Genomic DNA, 23,692 nt, shown 5'->3' on the forward strand with positions numbered 1-23,692 from the left:
CTCCTGCCCTGACCTTTTTCCTGCCTGACTATGCTTGTACTTCTGGTACCTTTCCCTGGTACCTCCTGGACCAGCTGCCTCGTGTGCCTATCCTCCTGAAGAGGTAGCGACCTGGTGTTCCCCTCGGGAAAGTCTATCCCCACCATCAGGGGTACTGTGAAGAATTGAGGGGTTCACTTAGACAACACCCTTAGAGGAGGTAGGACACGTGGCACAGGGGGTTCACACCTGCTGGTTCATGACAGAAGGTGAGCTTTTTATTTCCTTCTCCCTGGCTGTGACGATCTCCGCTGTGATTGGATCGCTGCACAGCCAGGGAGAAGGAGACGCCCATTGAGAAACCCTGGCGTTTCCTGCTCCCTGTAGTGATGCCCAGGGGCGTAGCTATAGGGGGTGCAGAGGTAGCAGTCGCTACCGGGCCCAGGAGCCTGAGGGGGCCCAACGACACTTGTGCTGCATATGAAGACACCAGTATTATAGAAAGTGCATGTTGTTCAAGTTAGACCTCTGACTGGAGGGAAGGGGTTAGGTCAAGCAATGTGCTTCCCTGCCCCTGGCCACAAAGCACTGAGGGAAGGGGGGCCCAAGCTGAACTCTTGCACGAGGGCCCATGAGCCTTTAGCTACGCCCCTGGTGATGCTCAGTATTAACATACTGAGCGGGAAGACCTCGGGGGGCACCGAAGGGCGTAGGAGCCATATTTAAAAAAAGACAAAACAAAAAAACAGGCAGGGTGGCAGCATCAGTGGGGGGGTACCCTGCAAGGAAATGTATTTATCTAGAATTAAAAAAAAAAAACATGAAAGGTCCGCTTTTCTCAGAGAACTAGAGGTAAGGGCTACAGATCGAGCCGTCAGAGCAGCTCCGTGACGGAATTCAGTGAGACTGAGAAGCAACAGATGTTGCCGTGTTGGATCTTTAAACCCCACAACAAAAAAAAAGCTGATGTGAAAGTAGCCTAAATCAGGCACAAAATAAGTCGCACCTACTTAAATAGGTTGGAAAATAGGCACAAAAGTTAGAAAACTTCTGAATTAGTCTAAAAAAATTAAATTAAAAAAAATTGGCGAACGAAGCGCAAATGCTACCAAAAGGGACACATTCTCAGTAGTAATTAACAAGGCAGTCTAAGCATTTTTATGCCTAAAAACAGGCGCAGACACTATAGTAAATGGGCCCCATTGGGGAAGGGGGGGGAGGGTTCGGATATCTGGGTCCTAGAAGCCCTGGCACCTGTATGTGCAAGCCAACCAACCAGTACATGGAGATGCCATGTGGACCTTACCTATGGGCCAAGTGGATCCAGAGCGCACGTGTGGAACCTGTCCCCCTCCAGCTGGTGGACCTGGCGGCCATTATTCTGCAGTAGGCATGTAGTGTAGGTGTTGTATGACCATGTGGGCACCTGTGTGTGTACAGTCAGTAGCTGGGCACAGTATGGTACTCCGAGCAGTGTGGTATGCGCCATGTCTTTGGGCACTGTGTACGGTGGGCAGCGCATGGCGGTACAATCCTATAGGAATACAGGCGCTACAAGGGGCAGAAGCGAAATATGGTGCACATTGCCAACTCTCCAGGAAAGCGTGGTACAGGGCAGAGCCTGGCACGAGGGGTTGAGCGCCAATTGTCGGTCGTATAACTACGTTAATAATTATCATTATTAATTATTCATCTAAAAACGGACCCTTCTTAACGATAATCGTTGCGTATAGGATAGCGATGGATATCTGCACTGTGGCGACTGGATATACCCCACAGGGCACAATGTCAGAGTGGCTACGGCCTGACTGACCACAGCGGGCACACAATCCTCTCCATCCTGGTGACACTCCATGAAATTGGGCAGAATCAGGTCCCTCCTCATCTCAGTCCTGACCACAAGGCAATGACAGGCAGATGACAACATGGCAGGTGACTAACCTGTGGCCCCAGGCGCGGGGGGAGGAGGGGGCCTGGTCAGCACGGCTCTTCCCAGCTGCAGGCTCTGCCACGCCCCTCTTCGGGCTCTCGGAGTCCCCACACAGTGGGCCCCGGGTTAGTGACGGGTCACTATGGCCCAGTCGTCTCCCTGGAAGATGCCGTCAAAAGCACTCCTACGTTGCCATGGCGATGGCGGAAGTGACGTCCTGCCGTAAAGCTGCGCCAGGGAACGACCGGCGCCGCCATCTTTGAAGGGGGTAATGGCGGCGTCCTGCGCTCGGTTGACCCTTCTTCGCCCTCACCCTGTACGGCTGCTCTCCTCCCGCACTCGGCACTCCGGAGGCTCAGACACTAGAGCGGGCGCCGCCAAGGTGACGTCATCAGAGCGCCTGCGTCATGCTTGTCCTCTAAGGTTTCGCTTAGCTCCCAGAATGCTTTGCGACCACTGCAGTCTACAGAGATGTGAGGGGGTCATTGCTGTGATGCTAGGGCTGGACCACAGTGCCCACAGAGCGGGCCTCAACCAGACCCCACACACCAAATCTCTAGTGCAGTATTGCAAGGAGAGCACCAAAAAAATATTTGTATTAATTGCCCTTAAAATCCACGTTCCCTCTGCCGGTGCACACAGCCATTTATTTTAAAAAATGTTGTGCTTGTGGTCATTCCTAAATTTTGCAAACGGTGACCAATATAAGGTTACGCGGTAACTGGTTCTGCTGGGGCGGTATTTTATGAAGCACTGTGGTGTCTGGTTCTGCTGGGGCGGTATTTTATGACGCACTGTGGTGTCTGGTTCTGCTGGGGCGGTATTTTATGACGCACTGTGGTGTCTGGTTCTGCTGGGGCGGTATTTTATGACGCACTGTGGTGTCTGGTTCTGCTGGGGCGGTATTTTATGACGCACTGTGGTGTCTGGTTCTGCTGGGGCGGTATTTTATGACGCACTGTGGTGTCTGGTTCTGCTGGGGCGGTATTTTATGACGCACTGTGGTGTCTGGTTCTGCTGGGGCGGTATTTTATGACGCACTGTGGCGTCTGGTTCTGCTGGGGCGGTATTTTATGACGCACTGTGGTGTCTGGTTCTGCTGGGGCGGTATTTTATGACGCACTGTGGCGTCTGGTTCTGCTGGGGCGGTATTTTATGACGTGAGGCGCGGATTGTAGAGATGTTTCAAATTGAGTAAAATCCACAGCAACATTTCGGACAGACTGAGTTTTCCTTTCCGGTATTGAGATCCGTCATAGGGCCAGCTTCAGTTTTGTCCCCATTCATTGTCAATGGGGAGAAAACGTAACTGAATGGAATGGAGAGCACCAGAATGCGTTCCGTTTTGTTGCGTTCCCATGACGCACACATAAGGGCTGCAAGCGGCGTTTTTTTGTGCGCATCACGGGATGTGGAGCAAGACGAATCCAGCATGAAACACAATGTAAGGCCTCATGCACACGACCGTTGTTGTGTTCCGTTCCGCAAAATGGGGTTCCGTGATCCGTTTTTGTTTCCGTGTGTCTTCCTTTATTTTTGGAGGATGACCAGACATGAAGGAAAGTGAAAAAAAATCTAAGTCAAGTTTGCCATCCAAATGATAGGAAAAAAACGGACGCGGACGACAATCTTGTGTGCCTCCGCGTTTTCTCACGGACCCATTGACTTGAATGGGTCCGTGAACTGTTTTCCGTGAAAAAAATAAGACGGGTTATATTTTTTTGGACGGACTGGAATCACGGACGCGGATGACAAACGGTGCATTAGCCGAGTTTTCAACGGACCCATTGAAAGTCAATGTGTCCGCAGAAAAACGGAACAACGGACACGGAATGAAACAACGGTCGTGTGCATGAGGCCTAAGTCAATGATGCCGGATCCGTTTTCTCAGACACAAAAGAAAACAAATCCAGCGCCCATTGACTTACAATAGTTTTAGAGACGGATCCATCTTGGTTATTACAACCGGATCTGTTCATAACTTGACGGATGCAGCAAAAGCGCAGATGTGAAAGTAGTCTTACATGTCATTCAAACGGATTTTGCCAAGCGTTCCCTTAAAGAGGTCCTTTCACCGTTCCGGAAATTATCATAGAAATAGCTGGCAGGGTAGGGCATACTGATGGCATGTTACAGCGCTTACTATGCTTCCTATGCCATGCTTTGTTCGCTCACTGTGCCCCCCGTATTGGTTTCCCGCTTGGCATGTAAATTCATACCATCGGTACAGGGAAGAGGAGATGGCAGCTTTTCTCAATGGGCGTCTCCTTCTCCCTGTACCTCATAGTATGAATTAACATACCAGATGGGAAACCAGAACGGGGGGGCACAGCGGGCGATGACCAATCGATATGAAAATACCGGAAAACCCCTTTAAAGCAGAATTCCGTTCACAATACACGTTTGAAACAATTGATGAAATTCAGTTTTTTCCCCCCCGAATGCTATAACATGCCTTGTCCAGCAGGGGACACTGTTGCTATAGACTTTTATGAAACACTTTATATGGTGCAATTTGTTTATTGCGACAGATGGACCTGATGTGACCCATTGTAAAACATCAAAAAGTTATCGAAAAGTAAGAGGAGAGGGCACCCAAAATATAGTGCTCAATACTAAAAAAAATATTGAGGAGCCATTGGCTCCTAAACTGAAAGATTTAGGAGCCAAATTTAATTTTTAGTTGCCAAATTTAAAATGCATATAATTACAGTATAATAATAAAAAGACATGTCTTAGGCTACTTTCACACTAGCGGCAGGACGGATCTGACAGGCTGTTCACCCTGTCGGATCCGTCCTGCCGCTATTTCGCTGTGCCGCCCGAGCTCCAGCGCAGCATGGCGAGAGGCCGCCGGATAAAAAAGTTGGACATGCAGTACTTTTAGTCCGGCTGCCTTTTGCCGTGCACTGCTGCCCTGCCCTGGAGCCCCGCCCCCGTCCCCATTATAGTCAATCGGGACGGAGTGGCGGCACAGCGAAATAGCGGCAGGACGGATCCGACAGGGTGAACTAGCGTGAAAGTACCCTTACCTTGTGTAGTTGCCCATTTGTCTCTCCTTTTGATTAGTTCTTCTAGCCCCATCAATATTGAGTCTCACCGTACTTCATTACACCCCCTCACTGTTCCTCCATTAAAACCCCCACCTACTCTCACCCACATGGCTACCGTAGTGTTACAATAAAAATAAGAAAAAAAATAAGCTGGGAGGTCGTTACGGATGCAGCGATTACTAATCTGTCTATTTTTATTTTGGTTTTACACAATAAAAGTATTTTTGAAAAAAATAAATAAATAAACATTTTTGTGTCTCCATATTCTGAAAAACATATTTTTTTTATTCATTGGGCGATTCTCTTAGGTAGGGTGTTATTTTTTGTGAGATGAAGTGACGGTTTCATTGGTACTATTTTGGGGTACATATGACTTTTTGATCGCTTGGTATTACACTTTTTGTGATGTAAGGTGAAAAAAAATTGCTTTTTTGGCCCTTTTTTTTTTTTTTTGGGTGTTCACCTGAGGGGTTAGGTCATGTGATATTTTTATAGAGCTGGTTGTTGCTGACGTGGCAATACCTATTATGTCTACTTTTTTAAATTTATTTCACTTTAACACAATAAAAGCATTTTTGAAAACAAAAACGTTTTTGTGTCTCCATTTTCTGAAGGCCAAATTTTGTAAAAATTTTGGGCGATTGTCTCATGTAGGGGCTCATTTTTTGTGGGATGAGGTGACGGTTTGATTGGTACCATTTTAGGGTACATATAACTTTTTTGATACCTTTTTTGGGGGGAAGTGAGGTGGGAAAAATTTCAATTCCATCATAGTTTTTATTTTATTTATTTTTATGGCGTTCACCGTGCGGGGAAAGTAACATGACCCTTTCATAGATCAGGTCGTTATGAACGCAGTGATATCAAACATGTGTAGTGTATTTTTTTATTTTTATATTTAATCAATTATTAATGTGCGGCTAAGAAATTAGAGTTTTGTTTTTTTTTTTATCCAGACCCACTTGGTTCTTGAAAATCCAGTATGTCTAATGCCTCTATAATACACTACAGTACCCTATATAGTGTGCTGCAGTGTATTGTGACTTTACACAGCCTGATCAGCCTCCTGCCTTTAGCAGGAGCCTGATCAGGCTTAGGGTACTTTCACACTTACGGCAGAGTGATCTGGCAATCTGCATGCAAACGGACAGCATTTGTAGACGGATGCGGATCCGTCTCACAAATGCATTGCAAGAACAGATCCATCTGTCCGTTTGTCATACAGACAAACTGATCCGTTCCTATATTTTTTTTTCACATTAGCTATACCATGGCAAGCCGGAAGCCTGTGAAGCCGCCTGGTTGCCGTGGTAACCATCGGGACGCTGCCGCAGCCCGATGGGGAAGGGAGGGAGCTCGCTCCCTGTTAACCCTTTTCATACAGCGGTTCCTATGGACTGCGGCATGGAAGGGGTTAAACGGCTGACATCGGTGCCAGCACCGATGTCAGCCGTTTCAAGCAAAGTGTCAGCTGTATGCTGACACTCTGCTAACCACTCCGGCCATCCTGAAAATGGGGGGTGGGGGGGTTGCACGCCCGCTGAGCCATCCTGAAATGGGACACATCAGGAGATGTGGGGGAGTAATAAAACAAATATATATATATACAGTAACTACCTACATATTTAATAAGGTTCTGATCCCCACAGTCACGGATCCTGTGATTGGCTAGTCTGTACAGACTAGCCAATCTGAGCGATCGCCGGCCTGGGACCGCCCTCATTGGTCCCGGCCCGGTAAGCTGAGATCACTGTCTGTAATGCCATGATGTGTATACTAGTCATGGAGCACCTAGTAGCAATGCTCCATGACGATTATACACGTCAAAGAACAGCAGAGGGTCGAGGCGCAAATGGCGAAAAGACTACAAAGTCCTGTCGCCATTTTGCAATTCTAAGTCGCATTGGCGACCATTTTGGTCGCCATCTGGAGCCCTGAGTGCTATGTTTTCCAGTCTTAACAGTGCTTTGCAAGTTTTTGCATCTTCAGACAGTTTATGTGTATTTTTTCTTTTCTTTTTAGGCTATCAGCTTCTGCCCACCTGTAGACTCCAAATATGACTGGATTGGTCCCCCCGATAGATATTCCAATATTCGACCAATAAAATACTTTGTCCCAGCAGACGAGTCTCCTTTGGAAAGAAAACTCCGGGAATTGCGCCAGGAAACACAAGATTGGAATCAAAAGTTCTGGGCAAATCAGAATCTGACTTTCATTAAGGTAAAAATTCACTTCTGGAAACGTTCGTATTAAAGGGCTGCCATAGGTCGGCATCTTGGGCTGCAGCTGCTTCTACATGGAATTCATGGTGACATGCAGTTTGCCCATGTTTGTAGTGCTGTGTCACCAGCATATGCCATATCCACGCTGTACTGGCTGCAGGACTAGTTCAAGTGATAACCTATCCTGAGGATAGTCCATAAGTGTCTAATTGGAGGGGTTTCGACACCCTGCACTCCTGCTGATCCGCTGTTTTCCACTAGCAGGGCTAGGTGCTGACTTAAAGGGGTTATCCGAAGTCTAAAAGACACCCCCCCCCCCTTAATGCCCAGGCCCCTCATATACATTAGCTAGATGCTAGGGAGGCTCTGGAGATGTAGCGGCGGCCGTGCGGGGATCCGGAGTGATGTGGGTGCTGGGGAGCAGGTAAGCATATTGTATACAAGGGGCCCGGGCATTGGGGGGGGATCGTTTTAGACTTTGGATAACCCCTTTAAGGCAGGTTTACACCGCACCATGTTACAGCAGATTGTCGAGACGGAAGCGTTCCTTCCCAACAGTCGGCTGCGTGTTCAGTGAAGGAGACCGTTGCATTTACATGCAGCGATCTCCTTCACAGTATGAGGAAACCATTGTTTCTGGGCAGCAGATCGCTGTTTAGACAGTACGATCTGCTGCACAGAAACTATGATCAGTGGTGCCTGCCCGAGCGACAGGATCACCGGATGAGCGAGAGTTTCACTCGTTCATCGGGCGATTGGCAGCGCATTTAGATGGGCAGATTGTCGGGAGTGAGCGTTCGCAGGAACGGTCGTTTCTGATAATCTGCCTGAAAATCAAGCAGTCTAAATTCACCTTTAGAGCGTCAGAGCTACTGCAGAACAGATTGTCAGACCACCGATGAGCAGACATCAATATCAAAATACTGGACAAACCCTTTAACCTTATTTTCATCATGAAGTCCTTTTCACTAAAATGTAGTTGGATTGCAATTTTCACTACACTGTCTGAGTGGGAGAAGTGCTGCATAGTGTATAAAGCGGAAGAGACTGCGGCGCCTTCATTCGAGGACTTGGTGGGGATCCCTGAGGTGTATCATATAAGGCCTCAGGCACACGTCTGTATCCACAAATCGCGAATTTACCAAATACGGAGGCGATCCGTGGTCTGTCTGCCTTTCTTTTTTTTTTTTTGCAGCCTAAATTGACTTTAGTGGGTCTGTGTTCTTCATTTTGCAGACATATGGGTGCGGAAATCACACGGATCCATGTGTCCAGTCCGCAAAAAGATAGAACATGTCCTATACTTGGCCGCAAAATGCGACCACAGACCCATTGAAGTCAACGGGTCTGCAAAAAAATGCATATGCAATGCGAAAGGTATCTGTACTTTGCGGATCTGCAATTTGCAGACTGCAAACAACATACGGTCGTGTGCGTGAAGCCTTCATCTAAGAAATGCCATACGGTTTAAGAATGTCACTGATCTGTGCAGAGAAAATCGCAGAATATTTTATCTTGGTCTGATTTTCCTGCAAGACTCCGTCATTCAAGTTGATGGGTCTGCGGGAAAAACGGACCGCACACCGACAATATGTATGTGCTGTCTATATAAAAAGCATCCGTGTTTCCATCCAGAACACGGACTAGTTTCATATCGCTTGTCCTGAAAGCAAAGAAAAATCCAAAGGATTGCTCCCTCTAGGTCCTTAGTGGGACCAAGAATAAAAAATAAAATAAAATGAAGTTTTGATTTAGAAAAAGTCCTCCAAAAAAATTACTTTTATATTACATAAAAAAAAAAAAGATTCACCATAAAATACTAATATTTGGTATCGCTGCAATTGCAACAACCTGTAGAATAAAGTTACCCAGAAAGATGCAAATAAACAACTGCAGAAATACATTTTTTTCCTTGCCTCCCCCAAATGAATTAAAAACGATGAATAAATAATTTGTACCCGAAAACCTTGCCACTAAAACATAGAACTCGTCCTGCAAAAGAAACAATCAAGTCCTCATATGGCTGTATTGGCGGGAAATGAAAAAAAGTTATGGGTCTTGGAATGTGAGGATGAGCAAACAAAAAATACTTGGTCCTAAAGTTCCAAAATACAGTAGACTGATCCTTAAATGGCTATTCTCTAGGATATGGCCCCATTGTCTGATAGTTGCGGGTCCCACCCCTGTATCCTACACCGAAAACAGAGCGGGTAAGTTGGTGGCCGGAAGACACCACCAAGCGCTCTCCCACCGGCCACCGCTCCCATTAATTTCTATAGGGCTGACACTCGGCTATTTTCGACAGTGCGCCATCCACAGCTTTCAGCAATCCGTAGGTGTGGGTCCCAGAGGTGGGACCCGCACCTATGAGTCCATAAGGGCATAGCCTATTCTTGTGATATGCCCCCATTGTCTTAGATGGGATTACCCTTTTAAAGGAGTTGTCCAGCTTCAAGCCCAGGCAGCTGTAACTATTAAAAAAATCATACTCGCCTGCTCGCTGCCTCTCCACTCCGGCTCCCTTCTGCGGTCGTCCAGTCCCCAACCTGTAAACTTACGGATGGTTGGGTTCATGCACCACTACACCGCTAATGACTGGCTTGAGCAGTGATGTGTACTGAAGCGGCGCATGATCCGGCGGAGAAGTTCTGCTTGTCGACACATCACTGCTGAGGCCAGTCATTGGCTGCAGCGGCGCACGTCAACCTCTCCATCCGAACCTGGCCAAAGATCTCTAAAGAGGAGCAGGTATGGATAGTTTTGTATGCAGGTACAGCAGCCTCTGCTCGAAATTTAAAAAAGTGCGCAAAGCTGGAAACCCCCTTTAAGCGGTTAATAGCCTTAGTAACTTCCATAGGTTGAGATGCAGAATTACTTGAAGATGGAGTGCCGCAGCCTCTTCAAAGAGCGGATTGGGGAAGGGGGGGGGGGTGTAGAGTTATCGACTCCCCCACTGATCAGATGTTGATTACCTTTCCTAAGGATAGCGTTAAATAATGTTTTTATTTTACTATTGCTTTATTTTATATTTATTTGTCGCTGTGTCTTATCCTCCCACAATTCCCTGCTGTGTATCTCGGTTTCCGTCACTCACCAATCTCATGGGCAGCTTTGTTCACCTTCTATACCGAATCCGGGTCTGTAATGCCGTCCTCTCATCCACATTATTGAATGTGTTTCTTTATTTTTAGGAAAAAGAAGAATTTATCATCTTAAAACTTCGTGCCTTGGGTTTGGGGCAGAGAGATGAAGAAGGTGAGACCTCCTGCACACGTACTGTCCTTTACCTCCCATTGCTTTGTGATTCTGATTCATCTAGTAGAGGGATGCTCAACCTGTGTCTCTCCAGCTGTTGCAAAACTACAACTCCCAACATGCCCTAATAGATAAAGGTTGTCCAGGCATGCTGGGAGTTGCAGATTTGCAACAGCTGGAGGGCCGCAGGTTGGGCATCCCTGATCTAGTATCATCAATGCCCAAGTAAACTGTACCCTGACAAGTTGACAATCTGGACAATTCCTTGGATGTGGGCTGCCTTTGGGGGGAGACGTGGATCCAGCGGGGTCCCATCCCTGCCCTAATGGGTTATATGGTTATAGATGCAAGGTAACTCCTCACCAGTCATCAGCGCAGGGCTCCTGTGTCCTCCGTTGCAATGGTGTGATGATTGAGCCTGAACGCCGCCCCTCCAGTACAAACTCTGTGGCACTGTCGGAGGGATCCGGAATACATTGCTCAGCGGTCCCATAGAGCCTGAATAGAGCGGCAGTGCGAATGTTGAACCACTGGCCGACTCAAATAGTAGACACGCATGCAGCATCACAAATATGATTACATAGTAAATCTCGAATTGGCCGCTCCCCAGCTGAGACAAGTCTATAACTCCTAGCATGCTGGGAGTTGTAGTTTTGCAATAGCTGCAGAGCCGCTGGTCGGCTGATGATTCAAGGTGACAGCAATATGTTTATAACGATCATAAGGTCGGTATATTGTGATAACTGTTCTCACATTGCTGTCTAATCATAATGATTAATGCATGCTACAAATGAGTCCTTGCCAAAAATCCTCTCTGCCCTTCACAGGACGTAAAAGGACATTGGACGCAGATGTGATGGCAGATTTTTATAAGAATTTCCTCGGCAAGAACTTTTCAAAACATGCTCAGTATAACAGGTACCTGTATCCCTTGACCCCACCATAGACTTACGGTACACAGGTTACAGTATATAATGGGATGTCCATCAGCTGGCCAGGTGGATGCCATGCCATCCCGTGGTTGCATCCTCTCTCCTCAGCACAGACCACTCCTACCCCAACACTGCTGTGTGCCTGACCACTCCTACCCTAACACTGCTGTGTGCCTGACCACTCCTACCCCAACACTGCTGTGTGCCTGACCACTCCTACCCTAACACTGCTGTGTGCCTGACCACTCCTACCCCAACACTGCTGTGTGCCTGACCACTCCTACCCCAACACTGCTGTGTGCCTGACCACTCCTACCCCAACACTGCTGTGTGCCTGACCACTCCTACCCTAACACTGCTGTGTGCCTGACCACTCCTACCCTAACGCTGCTGTGTGCCTGACCACTCCTACCCTAACGCTGCTGTGTGCCTGACCACTCCTACCCCAACGCTGCTGTGTGCCTGACCACTCCTACCCCAACACTGCTGTGTGCCTGACCACTCCTACCCCAACACTGCTGTGTGCCTGACCACTCCTACCCCAACACTGCTGTGTGCCTGACCACTCCTACCCCAACACTGCTGTGTGCCTGACCACTCCTACCCCAACACTGCTGTGTGCCTGACCACTCCTACCCCAACACTGCTGTGTGCCTGACCACTCCTACCCCAACACCGCTGTGTGCCTGACCACTCCTACCCCAACACCGCTGTGTGCCTGACCACTCCTACCCCAACACTGCTGTGTGCCTGACCACTCCTACCCCAACACTGCTGTGTGCCTGACCACTCCTACCCCAACACTGCTGTGTGCCTGACCACTCCTACCCCAACACTGCTGTGTGCCTGACCACTCCAGAACTCATAATTATCTTTGTATTAGTCCACTGTAGCTATGAGCCTTCGTTAACACCCCTGTTAATATTGTTTCTCTATATAAAACAATCTTTTTATTGTCTCCCCGGGCCTTCATGAGGTGCGGAAACAAATATAAAAATACAGCGCCAAGTGCCACATAGCGTAATACAGTATAATAATAGCACTGGTGTAGTTATAGGTATTGCTCTCAACTTTAATGGTATTGAAGAGTCACAACCACTATATATGAATATAGTCCAAAGACAGAGTCAGGATGGCAGCAGGTTGCAGATCCTCTCCAGGATGCCGGACGTCAGATAATTGCAGAGCAGAGGTTTGGGACACGTATGTTTCTTACCCCAATGGAGAAAAGAAGCAGCGCCGGACTCCAAGATTCTTTGGATAAATTCCCCAAACTATCCATTGTCTGTCTGTATGAAGAAGTTTTAGAATAGAAGATGAAGTTACCCAGAGAATCTTGGAATCCGGCGCTGGTTCATTTTTCGATTTGTCTATGACACAGATGAGTCCCAAACCTCTGCTCTGGACCTTAAAGAGGACCTTTCATGGCATTATGGGTTACAAACTGTTATTTCTTACCAAATAGGATGGCCCCTACAGATGCCAGCACTTTTTTTTTTTTTTCCTTCCTAAAATACCCCTCTATTCCGGCGCTGTGTCCCCTTGCTGCTGTTGGCGCCTGCTATGTTAATTTAGAGTAGCGGTACAGAGAGGAGGAGACGGCCGGGTTTCTCAATGGGCGTCTCCTTCTCCCTGGCTGTAGCTGGTCCAATTACAGCGGAGAGAAACCAGGCAGTCTCCTCCTCCCAGGAGCGGTACTCTAAATTAACATATCAGGCGCCAAAAACAGTGGGGGACACGGCGCCGGAACAGAGGGGGTATTTTAGGAAGAAAAAAAAAAGTGCTGGCATCTGAAAGGGCCGTCCTATGTGGTAAGCAGGGGCGTAGCTAAAGGCTCATGGGCCCTGGTGCGAGAGTTCATCTTGGGTCCCCCCAGGCTCCTGGGCCCGGTAGCTACCTTTGTACCACCTATAGCTACGCCCCTGGTGGTAAGCATACCCGTTTATAACCCATAATCCCATCTAATGATTCCTTAGTATGATTGCTTTTTATATGTGAATACCAGCAGCAATCACAAATCGAGCAGGTTATCTTTTTGCCATACATCGATAGGTTACGTATATTTAGATTCTATTGACCATGTATTTATAGGGATTTTATTGAGGACATTACCGTCTTGAAGACTTTTGCCAGTGAAGGAAAGCTATTACATAATTTATACGACACAAATCAATGCTGTATATTGAGGCGGGTGTGCAGTATATACACTAAGTGAATCTTCTATTATATTGCCTTTGTCTTTCAGAGAATGGTACAAGAGGAATTTTACCATCACATTTCTCATGGGGCAAGTCACATTACAGAGAGCGTTGAAGAAGATTGGCTGGAGATAGACTACACTGAAAAAAAAAAAAAAAGTTTTTTATTAAAAACAATCGTAATGTAAAAAAAATACAGGGATTTATTGGTATTCTTTTATTTGTTTGAAGAGCAATTTTATGTTGCATCTCAAAGATCTTCCAAAATCATTGTGTTCAGCATATCCAGGTACCTTTTCTTTAGCTGCCTTTGCATGCACTATTAGAATGCTATACTTTTTAATTTAAAAATCGCCATATTTTATAGCTATTCTCTTCTAGATTGTTCACCCCATAGAAATGTATGGAAATACAAAGAGGAGGAGTTTGCATTGGTAGCTCCTTGGCCATGCACTGCTATGTGGGAGCAACACACATAGGCTTGATGCACACTGGCGTTTTGGTTTCCGTTTGTGAGATCCGTTCAGGGCTCTCACACGCGGTCCAAAACGGATCCGTTTTGCCCCAATGCATTCTGAATGGATCAGGATCCGCTCAGAATGCATCAGTTTGCCTCCATTCAGCCTCCATTCTGCTTTGGAGACAAACGCCAAAACGCTGCCTGCAGTGTTTGGTGTCCGTCTGATGAAACTGAGCCAAACGGATTCGTTCTGACACACAATGCAAGTCAATGGGGACGGATCCGTTTTCACTGGCACAATAGAAAACGGATCCGTCCTCCATTGACTTTCAATGGAGTTCATGACGGATCCGTCTTGGCAATGTTACAGATAATACAATCGGATCCGTTCTAAACAGATGCAGACGGTTGTATTATCTGAACAGATGCGTTTGTGCAGATCCATGACGGAGCCGCACCAAACGCGAGTGTGAAAGTAGCCTAAGCTGAGAGAAGGCTGCGGGACCCCTGCTGATCAGATACTGATGACTTATCCAGTTAAAAAAAATTGGATTACCCCTTTTAAAGGGAACCTGTCTTTTTAGGCTGCTTTCACACTAGCGTTCGGGGCTCCGCTTGTGAGTTCCGTTTGAAGGCTCACAAGCGGCCCCGAACGCATCCGTCCAGCCCTAATGCATTCTGAATGGATGCGGATCCGCTCAGAATGCATCAGTCTGGCAGCGTTTGGGCTCCGCTCAGCAGGCGGACAACTGAATGCTGCTTGCAGCGTTCGGGTGTCCGCCTGGCCGTGCGGAGGCAAACGGATCCGTCCAGACTTACAATGTAAGTCAATAGGGGCAGATCCGTTTGAATTTGACACAATATGGCTCAATTTTCAAACGGATCCGTCCCCCATTGACTTTCAATGTAAAGTCTGGACGGATCCGTCTGCGGCTACTTTCACACTTTCAGAATTTTTTTTACACTATAATGCAGACGGATCCGTTCTGAACGGATCCACCGTCTGCATTATATGAGCGGATCCGTCTCAGACGGATCCGCTCTGAATGCAAATGTGAAAGTAGCCTTAGCCTCCTAAATCAACACTATGCCATGATACATGACCTCTGCTTGTGTTCGCAAAGATGCCCCTACTTTTTAAGGCTTATGCACAGGAATGTATATTTTTTTTTTCTGTGTCCGTTACGTTTTTTTGCGGCCCATATGCAAAACCATTCACTTGAGAGGTGCCGCAAAAAAACGTAAATTACTCTGCGCATTCCGTTCCTTATGTGCGTTCTGCAAAAAAAAATGTCCTAATATGGAATGCACACGGCCGGTATCTGTGTTTTGCGGATCTGCAATTTACACATTGCGAAACGTCCAACGGTCATGTGCATGAGCCCTTAAAAGGGCTTGCCTAGTTTGCAAATTACCAAGCAGGAGTCATGCCGCTATGAGGAAGAGTCAGACTGTCTGGTCTGGAGACACATGCTGCGTTATCTCCTCCTATGTGCTGGAGGTACACCACAGTGCAGTGTGGTATTGACTCTTCATTACACAGATTGAAGGGATTGTCTGGGTTTAGGAAGACACTGAACAACACGTGCCTACCTACACACTCCACGCTGACACTCTGGCTCCACCAGCCGGCTCCATAGGCTCTGACATAGCACAGCCTATGGAGCTTCAGTCAAGCCTTAAGGGGTTGTGCCACTTCAGCAAGTGGCAGGTATCATGTAGAGAAAGTTAATACAAGCCACTAACTAATGTTATGTTATTATCCATATTGCTTCCTTTGCTGGCTGGATTCATTTTTCCATCACATTATACACCGCTCGTTTCCATGGTTACGACCACCCTGCAATCCAGCAGCGGTGGTCGTGCTTGCACACTATAGGAAAAAGCACCAGCCTATGAGCACTCCCGTGGTCTTGGCCACCAGAGAGGCTGGCACTTTTTCCTAGAGCGTGCTAGCACGGTCACCGCTGATGGATTGCAGGGTGGTCATAACCAGGGAAACAAGCAGTGTATAATGTTATGGAAAAATGAATCCGGCCAGGAGGAAGGAAGTAATATGGATAATAACAATACATACGTGCCACTTGTTGAAGTGACACAACCCCTTTAAGGATATGCCTTTGAACCAAACTGCTTGACTCTTCCTTCAGAGGCAACATCCAGATGTCTCTTGACTTGATTTTATAGGTTGTGCTGCATTTCCAACTATACAGAGGAAATATAGGCATGTCATCTATAATGGCGTGGTGGCTTTATAGGGGGTGGAAAATATCTGACCGGTCCCCTTTAAAGATTCTGCACCCAATCTCTTGACCTAGTTTACAGCTGGGAAGAAGGACTGCTCTGGAGCACAGAGTGCTGTTCTGCCAAGATAAATATTGTGCAGACTAAAAGTCCATGCACACAGCCATAACACGTTTGGGCCCTGTATGGCGGTAAACAAAGTCCCTATGGCTAGTTTCAGACGAGCGGGTTCAATCCGTGAAACGCTCTGCGTGTGACAGTGTGATTTCCCGTTATGACCTCTGCTCCTCTGACAGGATCGCACAGCATTATAATGATTTATAATGCTGTGTGTCCCTGACAGATCTACATCTACTGAAGGACGCTGATTGCAGTATGTCAAAACAATTCAGTAGATTCGCTGTCTGGCAGGAACACACAACCAACCTATCGGAGGATAAGAGATCAGAACGGGAAATCGTGCTCCCACCCGCAGCATGTTTCTGGCATCGAACTCGCTCATCTGAATCTGGGCCTATAGGTCCGTATTGCAGCCCGTTGGTCTGTGGTACCGTCTTGATGAAATGTATTCTCTCCTACAAGGATCATTTCCAGGACAGAATATTTGTATGAAATTGCATGGCAATGGCACGTACCGCCTAAAATGTCTGGCACGTGGAGTTGGAGGATGGACCCATACAGCCATGGACGTGAGGCCTACAAAGAGAAGAACATCACTCATGAGCACTCGTAAGTTATTTTTTGAACGGAGCTCTACAAGGCAGCGTTGCGAAACTGGCTGATCAGGGCCAGAATTGGTTGACTGCATTGATTGTCTGGAAGATGATCACGTTGCTGTCAGTAAACTGCTCATGAGCTGTGATTTTTGTACTATGTGTTTGTTCACTGCCTGTCATGTTTTCTGCGCTGCGACTAATTAGTCACTTTGTCCTCTTGGATGCTTCTGAACAGCGGGGAGGCTGCTTACCGAGGTTTGCCAGTAAATTTCCTCCACTATGTTTTCCTCAAGAATTTTGAAGCAGCCTTCCACCTAAGGGATGAGTTTTTAACTTTAATCCGATCCAGTGTAGAAAAATATTGCAAAGCATCAAAAGATTATTTTTTTAATGTTTTTAACCCCTTTTGCAACGCTGCTATTTTTGTGTTTTTATTTTTTAGTTCATGCACATGAGGTCATGTGTTTAGCAGGACAAGTTTCTAATATTACTTTCTAATAGCACCATTTAATATTCCCTACAGTGTCGTAGGAAGCAGGGAAAAAATGATTCATGGAATCGGGGGGGGGGAGGGGGGGGGATGTGATTGCGCCGTTGCGTAATGAGTTTTCTTTTTATGGCGTTCACTGTGCGGTAAAAATTACCTTCATTACAGCAATACCAAATTTATATAGTTTTTATATACTGTATTTTTTTTACCCCAAAAGTGGGTGGGGAATGTCAGTGTGTCTTATAGTGTAAATACTCTTAAAGGCTATGTACACCTTCAGGGACAATTATTGCATTTTACTTTGCATTTTGGGCTTAGTCATTTTTTTCAGTTGGTCTTTATTAAAAACTAGCTGAAGGACCCGGCTTCGCTCGGGTATATTTAATCTATTTCATTGAATGTTTGTGTGTGTCGTTAAATGATATCAACACTATCCACTATACCAGTGACCTCTATAGCACCACGCCCCCAAAAGAGTGACCGCCACCCCTTAACACTGACTCCCCCCCCCCCCCCCCCAGTGCCCCGTCTCTTAAAATTGGACCTCCACAGCAGCCCACCCCCTTAACTTTGACCTTTACGGCAGCCTGCCCCTTTAACATTGACTTTCACAGCATACCACCCCCTTGACAGTGACCTTTACTGGATCAGGGGCATGTCCTTTTGAACAGCTCACTCTAAGACGGCAGCACTGTACTGTCTAAGTGTGAGCTGCAGGGAGAAAGTCACCCTCCCTCCCACCTCTGCAGCTGACAGAAGTTGATTTTTACCTTCATATTTTCAATCCCTGTTGGCCGGGGAGTGGCCTAACCAGATCAGGGGTGTGGCTTAGCGGGACCCTGGGGGCAGGGTTTTAAGTCTTTTGAGGGTGGACACATTGTGGCAGGGGGCGTGTCTGGACTCCTTCCTGCAAGAGTGACGCCCCTCTGGGCACCTTACTGGCTCATTTGCATACCAAATAAACTGGATTTTCAGAGGATAAAAACATCTATTGCTGGAACAAAGGCACATCTTGAAATAAGGTACTAAGTGCTATTAGGCTATGGCTTTACTTCAATAGCGATTATTCTGGTGACAGATTTCCTTTAAAGCTCACCTACAGCAGTGAAGATAAATGGCTGGGTTGTTATGGAAACCTGGAGTAAAACTGTGTATGTGGAGGCTGGAGGACCTGAGAGCTTCTATAGGCTGATAGGGGTCATGTGACCAAGCTTCTATTGGCTAATGCATTTTTTTGGGAATATCTCAGGAATGGTACATCCTAGAGAGCTGAGACCTGGTCTAAAACCTTCCAAGACACCTGATGTACCTGTGTGCCAAATTTCATAATTGTAAATGCGACGGTGCGGATTCCTTAAGCCGACATACATACACACACACATACACTCGGCTTTATATATTAGATATTCAGCAGCTATGTCATAAAGGGTTAACTTCTGCCTAGCTGTAAGTACTTTCACTTTGGGTCGGCATCTAATAACCCTTATCTCTAATTTACTGATAGCTCAAAAACACTTATTTAAGCCACATTCTTATCAGTAAGGTAAGAATTGAGCTATAATGAGTGTTTATCAGGTCAGGCAGCTGAGCTGCCTGATGGAACACAGTAAAATACAGAGCCTAGTACTAGAGAATCTCAAGGCTGTACAGAGAAAGGGGCTCAACATTTTAATAAAGACCAATTAGAATTTTTTTTTTAGCTTAGGATGAGTACAATGCAATAACATAAAAAGAATTGCCTCCAAAAGGTGTATCGGGCCTTTAACCACCTCCCTTCCGCCCATAGACTAAAAATGTCCGGGAGTTGGTTCTATATCTCTGAATGGACGTTCCTGAAGTCCATTCAGAGACTACAGCTGCACGCTAATTGTGCAGCTGCAGATCGGGTTGCCCGCTGTCAGTGACAGCAGGGAAACACTTAGAGAAGGCAGGGACAGTTCCCAGGTGTTCCTGCCTTCTAGATCGCAGAGTGTATACAGTGCTGGAAGCTCTATGCTCTTCCTGTTCCGGCCGGAGAGTGCAGGAGCTGTGAGGTCTTTCAGAGACCTCGATCAGCCCTGCACTGAGGCTGTACAGCGCTGTATTGCCCCTGTAACTGGGGCTACTATGTCAGCCCCAGTTACAGAAGAAACAGTGAAAAAAAAAAAAAGTGAAGTTAAATGTCCCCCAGAGGTCTTGTATGACCTTATGGGGGGACGCAAAGTGTAAAATAAAAAAAATAAAGTGTTAAAAAAATGAAAAAGGTTTCACATTGTAAAAAAAAAAATCTTCAAGTAAGGAATAAAAAACAATGTTAAACATAGAAAAAAAGAAATAAAATAGACATATTTTGTATTGCCGCTTCCGTGACGGTCGGCTCTATAAATATATCACATGATCGACCCAGTCCGATAAACAGCATAAAAAAAACTAAAACAAAACTTTTGTCACCTAACATCACAAAAAGTGCAACCCCAAGTGATCAAAAAGGCGTATGTCCCACAAAATGGTACCAATAAAACAGTCACCTCATTCTGCAAAAAATGAGCCCCTACATAAGAAAATCTCTCAAAAAATAAAAAAAACTATAGCTCTCAGAACATGGAGACATTAAAACATCATTTTTTTTTGTTTAAAAAATGCTATCATTGTGTTAAAGTTAAATATAAAATAAAAAAAAGTATACATATTAGGTATCGCCGCGTCCGTAAAAACCAGCTCTATAAAAATAACACATGACCTAACCCCTTGGGTGAACACCGTAAAAAAAAAAAAAAAAAGCAATTTTTGTCACCTTACATCACAAAAAGTGCAACACCAAGTGATCAAAAAGGCGTATGTCCCACAAAATAGTACCAATAAAACTGTCACCTCATCCCGGAAAAAATGAGCCCCTACATAAGAAAATCGCTCAAAAACCCCAAAAAAATATAGCTCTCAGAACATGGACACATTAAAACTTAAATGAGAAAAAGTATACATATTAGGTATTGCCACATCGGTAACGATCTGCTCTATAAAAATGTCACTTGACCGAACCCCTCAGGTGAACGCTGTAAAAATAAATAAAATCTGTGCTAAAACCACCAAGTGTTATAATTATAAAGTGTTATAATGAATGATCAAAAAATCATATGTACCCCAAAATAGTACCAATAAAACTGGCACCTTATCCCCTAGTTTCCAAAATGGGGTCACTTCTTGGGAGTTTCTACTGTAAGGGTGCATCAGGGGGGCTTCAAATGGGACATGGCATCTAAAAACCATGTGGCACTTCTTTTCTTCTGCACCCTGCCGTGTGCCCATACAGCAGTTTATGACCACATGTGGGGTGTTTATGTAAACCACAAAATCCGGGTAATAAATATTGAGGTTTTTTTTGGCTGTTAACCATCGATGTGTTAAAGGAAAAATTGGATTAAAATGGAAAATCTGACAAAAAAGTGAAATTTAAAAATTTGATCTCCATTTTCCTGTAATTCTTGTGGAACGCCTAAAGGGTTAACAAAGTTTGTAAAATCGTTTTTTTTTTTAAATCAGATCATTTTTATTGTCATAAAATACAACAATGGAACATTGTTATAAATATAAGCATATCAGGTCCCACATTTTGACATAAAAAGTCAATTCCACTGATGATTATAATACAGCAGGAACCATACAATGATAGTGTAACCGCAACGTACCCTTCCCACCCCCCAACTCCCACTTCAGCACTCAATGGACTTCACCTATTTTTATTCGGTGCTAGACCTCCAACGACCCCACAATTTTTCAATTTTTTGCGGGCATCCTCTCTTCTTAAACACCATTTTCTCATAAACTAACATCGTGTTTACTTTCCTTCTAAATTCCTCAATAACTGGAGGGCATGACTGAATCCAATGTAGCGCCACCCTGGTTCCTGTCCACATCTGGTCCTCTCTTGGTGAGTTTTAGATCAGTCTCCCCGCCATGGTTCTATGCGGCCGATGTTGAGACACCTCACTTGGCTTTCCATTACCTGTTCATTGACATTTTTGCATTGTTAATGCTTTTTGTACTTTGTGCATGACAGCCATACTGGTTGGAATTCTTTGATCTCTACTCCCCCTTTACATCTTTTCATTCATCAATTTTTACATTGTGTTCATGAGGTGGTCATTGTACCATACACTGTTGTATGTTCCTCATGTTCATAACCTTATAACAATAATCTTTTTATATACTCCCTTGTGACCAGTGTGCTCTTCCAGGGTGGCGCTTCTTCTTTTTTCCTCCCTGTTCCCCTACCCTGTCTGTGGCATGTATTATATGTGTACTTTTTTATCATGTATTTCATAATAATAAAAACATTTTCTAATTATTAGTTTGGTACTTCAAGCTTCTCTTCTCTTTTTCTGCTATTATACTCGGAGCTTGTACCGAGTCACCCTCTGTTGGGTACCCCCCAGTATCTATACGATATACATGCAGGCACTGTCCTTGTATTCACGTTGGGGGTTACCTGGGGTCATTCTTCTTTGTTCCTATTGTCAGTATTACTTTTGATAATCTGATCGCCAAAACTTTAGCTAATATTTTAACGTCCGCCGCTAACAATGAGATGGGCCTATAGGAGTCAGGTCCTTTCCTGGCTTAGGCAGTACCACTATAAGAGCATCTTGCATTGTAGCTGGAAGAGAACCTGCTTCTAAGGACTGTTGGAGAACCTTTAATAACTCCGGTAGCAGAACATCCCTAAATTTCTTGTATATCTCCGCGGGCAGGGCCGGCCTTTGGGGTGTGCGGGCTGTGCGGCAATGTAATATGGGCAGGCGAGGCGGCACTTATGTTTTCCCACGGGGCGGGCCCCCCGACAGCTCGCAATGTAATATGGGCAGGCGAGGCGGCACTTATGTTTTCCCACGGGGCGGGCCCCCCGCCCCCTCCATCTCCCCCTCCCCTGCATTCAGCAGGGGGCGCCCGGCGCCCGTTGCGGTTTAAAAAAAAAAAAAAAACTTGCTTATATAAGTTCGGGCGGCCGGCGGCGCCCCTCATTCTGCGCCGCCTGGGTGGCTGAGGCTGAGCGCTTGCCGCTCTAAAGAATCCTGCCTGCGCCTGCTGTGTGCTGTTAATGTAGCGTGGCCGAGCTCTGTTCGATCCGCTGTACAGGAGCTTTTGTTTCCTGTACCCGGCCGGACTGACAGGAAGTGCTCACTAGAGGTGGAGGTGGGAGTAGAATGAGTCTGAGAGTGAAAAGGGGGAGGGGGGGAGGAATAATGAGAGTGATGCGGGGGGGGGGAAATAATGAGAGTGATGCGGGGGGGGGGAATAATGAGTGATGCGGGGGGGGAAATAATGAGAGTGATGCGGGGGGGGAAATAATGAGTGATGCGGGGGGGGGAAATAATGAGTGATGCGGGGGGGGGAAATAATGAGTGATGCGGGGGGGGGGAAAATAATGAGAGTGTTGGGGGGAAATAATGAGAGTGATGCGGGGGGGGGGGAAATAATGAGAGTGATGCGGGGGGGGGGAAATAATGAGAGTGATGCGGGGGGGGAAATAATGAGAGTGATGCGGGGGGGGGAAATAATGAGAGTGATGCGGGGGGGGGAAATAATGAGAGTGATGCGGGGGGGGGGAAATAATGAGAGTGATGCGGGGGGGGGGGGAAATAATGAGAGTGATGCGGGGGGGAAGGAAATAATGAGAGTGATGCGGGGGGGAGGGAAATAATGAGTGATGCGGGGAGGGGAAATAATGAGAGTGATGCGGGGGGGGAAATAATGAGTGATGCGGGGGGGGGAAATAATGAGAGTGATGCGGGGGGGGGAAATAATGAGAGTGATGCGGGGGGGGGAGGGAAATAATGAGAGTGATGGGGGGGAGAATAATGAGAGTGATGCGGGGGGGGGGGAAATAATGAGAGTGATGCGGGGGGGGAAATAATGAGAGTGATGCGGGGGGGGGGAAATAATGAGAGTGATGCGGGGGGGGGGGAGAATAATGAGAGTGATGCGGGGGGGGGGGAAATAATGAGAGTGATGGGGGGAGAATAATGAGAGTGATGCGGGGGGGGGAGAATAATGAGAGTGATGCGGGGGGGGAGAATAATGAGAGTGATGCGGGGGGGGGAAATAATGAGAGTGATGCGGGGGGGGAGAATAATGAGAGTGATGCGGGGGGGGGGAAATAATGAGAGTGATGCGGGGGGGGAAATAATGAGAGTGATGCGGGGGGGGAAATAATGAGAGTGATGCGGGGGGGGAAAT

General features: G+C 46.4%; 2 protein-coding genes across 3 annotated transcripts in view; one reads left to right on the top strand and one right to left on the bottom strand.

Annotated features, from left to right (window-relative positions):
• The window catches only part of BAG5 (BAG cochaperone 5), a 24,966-nt gene extending 22,910 nt beyond the window's left edge, over positions 1–2,056 (bottom strand). The window contains exon 1 of the mRNA XM_044272174.1: positions 1,921–2,056. The gene's annotated coding sequence lies outside the window, so the exon portion shown is untranslated. The remainder of the gene's footprint in view (positions 1–1,920) is intronic.
• Positions 2,036–13,763, top strand: LOC122921881 (cytochrome c oxidase assembly factor 8). Of its 2 annotated transcripts, XM_044272175.1 has the most exons (5): positions 2,036–2,291; positions 6,985–7,182; positions 10,376–10,439; positions 11,267–11,357; positions 13,617–13,763. In XM_044272175.1, exons 1-5 carry the CDS (start codon positions 2,181–2,183, stop codon positions 13,702–13,704), a joined length of 552 nt encoding a protein of 183 aa, XP_044128110.1. In that variant the 5' UTR covers positions 2,036–2,180; the 3' UTR covers positions 13,705–13,763. The 2 variants fall into 2 exon arrangements, with proteins under 2 accessions (XP_044128110.1, XP_044128111.1); XM_044272176.1 differs by lacking the exon at positions 11,267–11,357.
• The last annotated feature ends 9,929 nt before the right edge of the window (positions 13,764–23,692 follow it).

This window comes from Bufo gargarizans, chromosome 11 (assembly GCF_014858855.1).
Source record: "Bufo gargarizans isolate SCDJY-AF-19 chromosome 11, ASM1485885v1, whole genome shotgun sequence".
Classification (NCBI taxonomy): domain Eukaryota; kingdom Metazoa; phylum Chordata; class Amphibia; order Anura; family Bufonidae; genus Bufo; species Bufo gargarizans.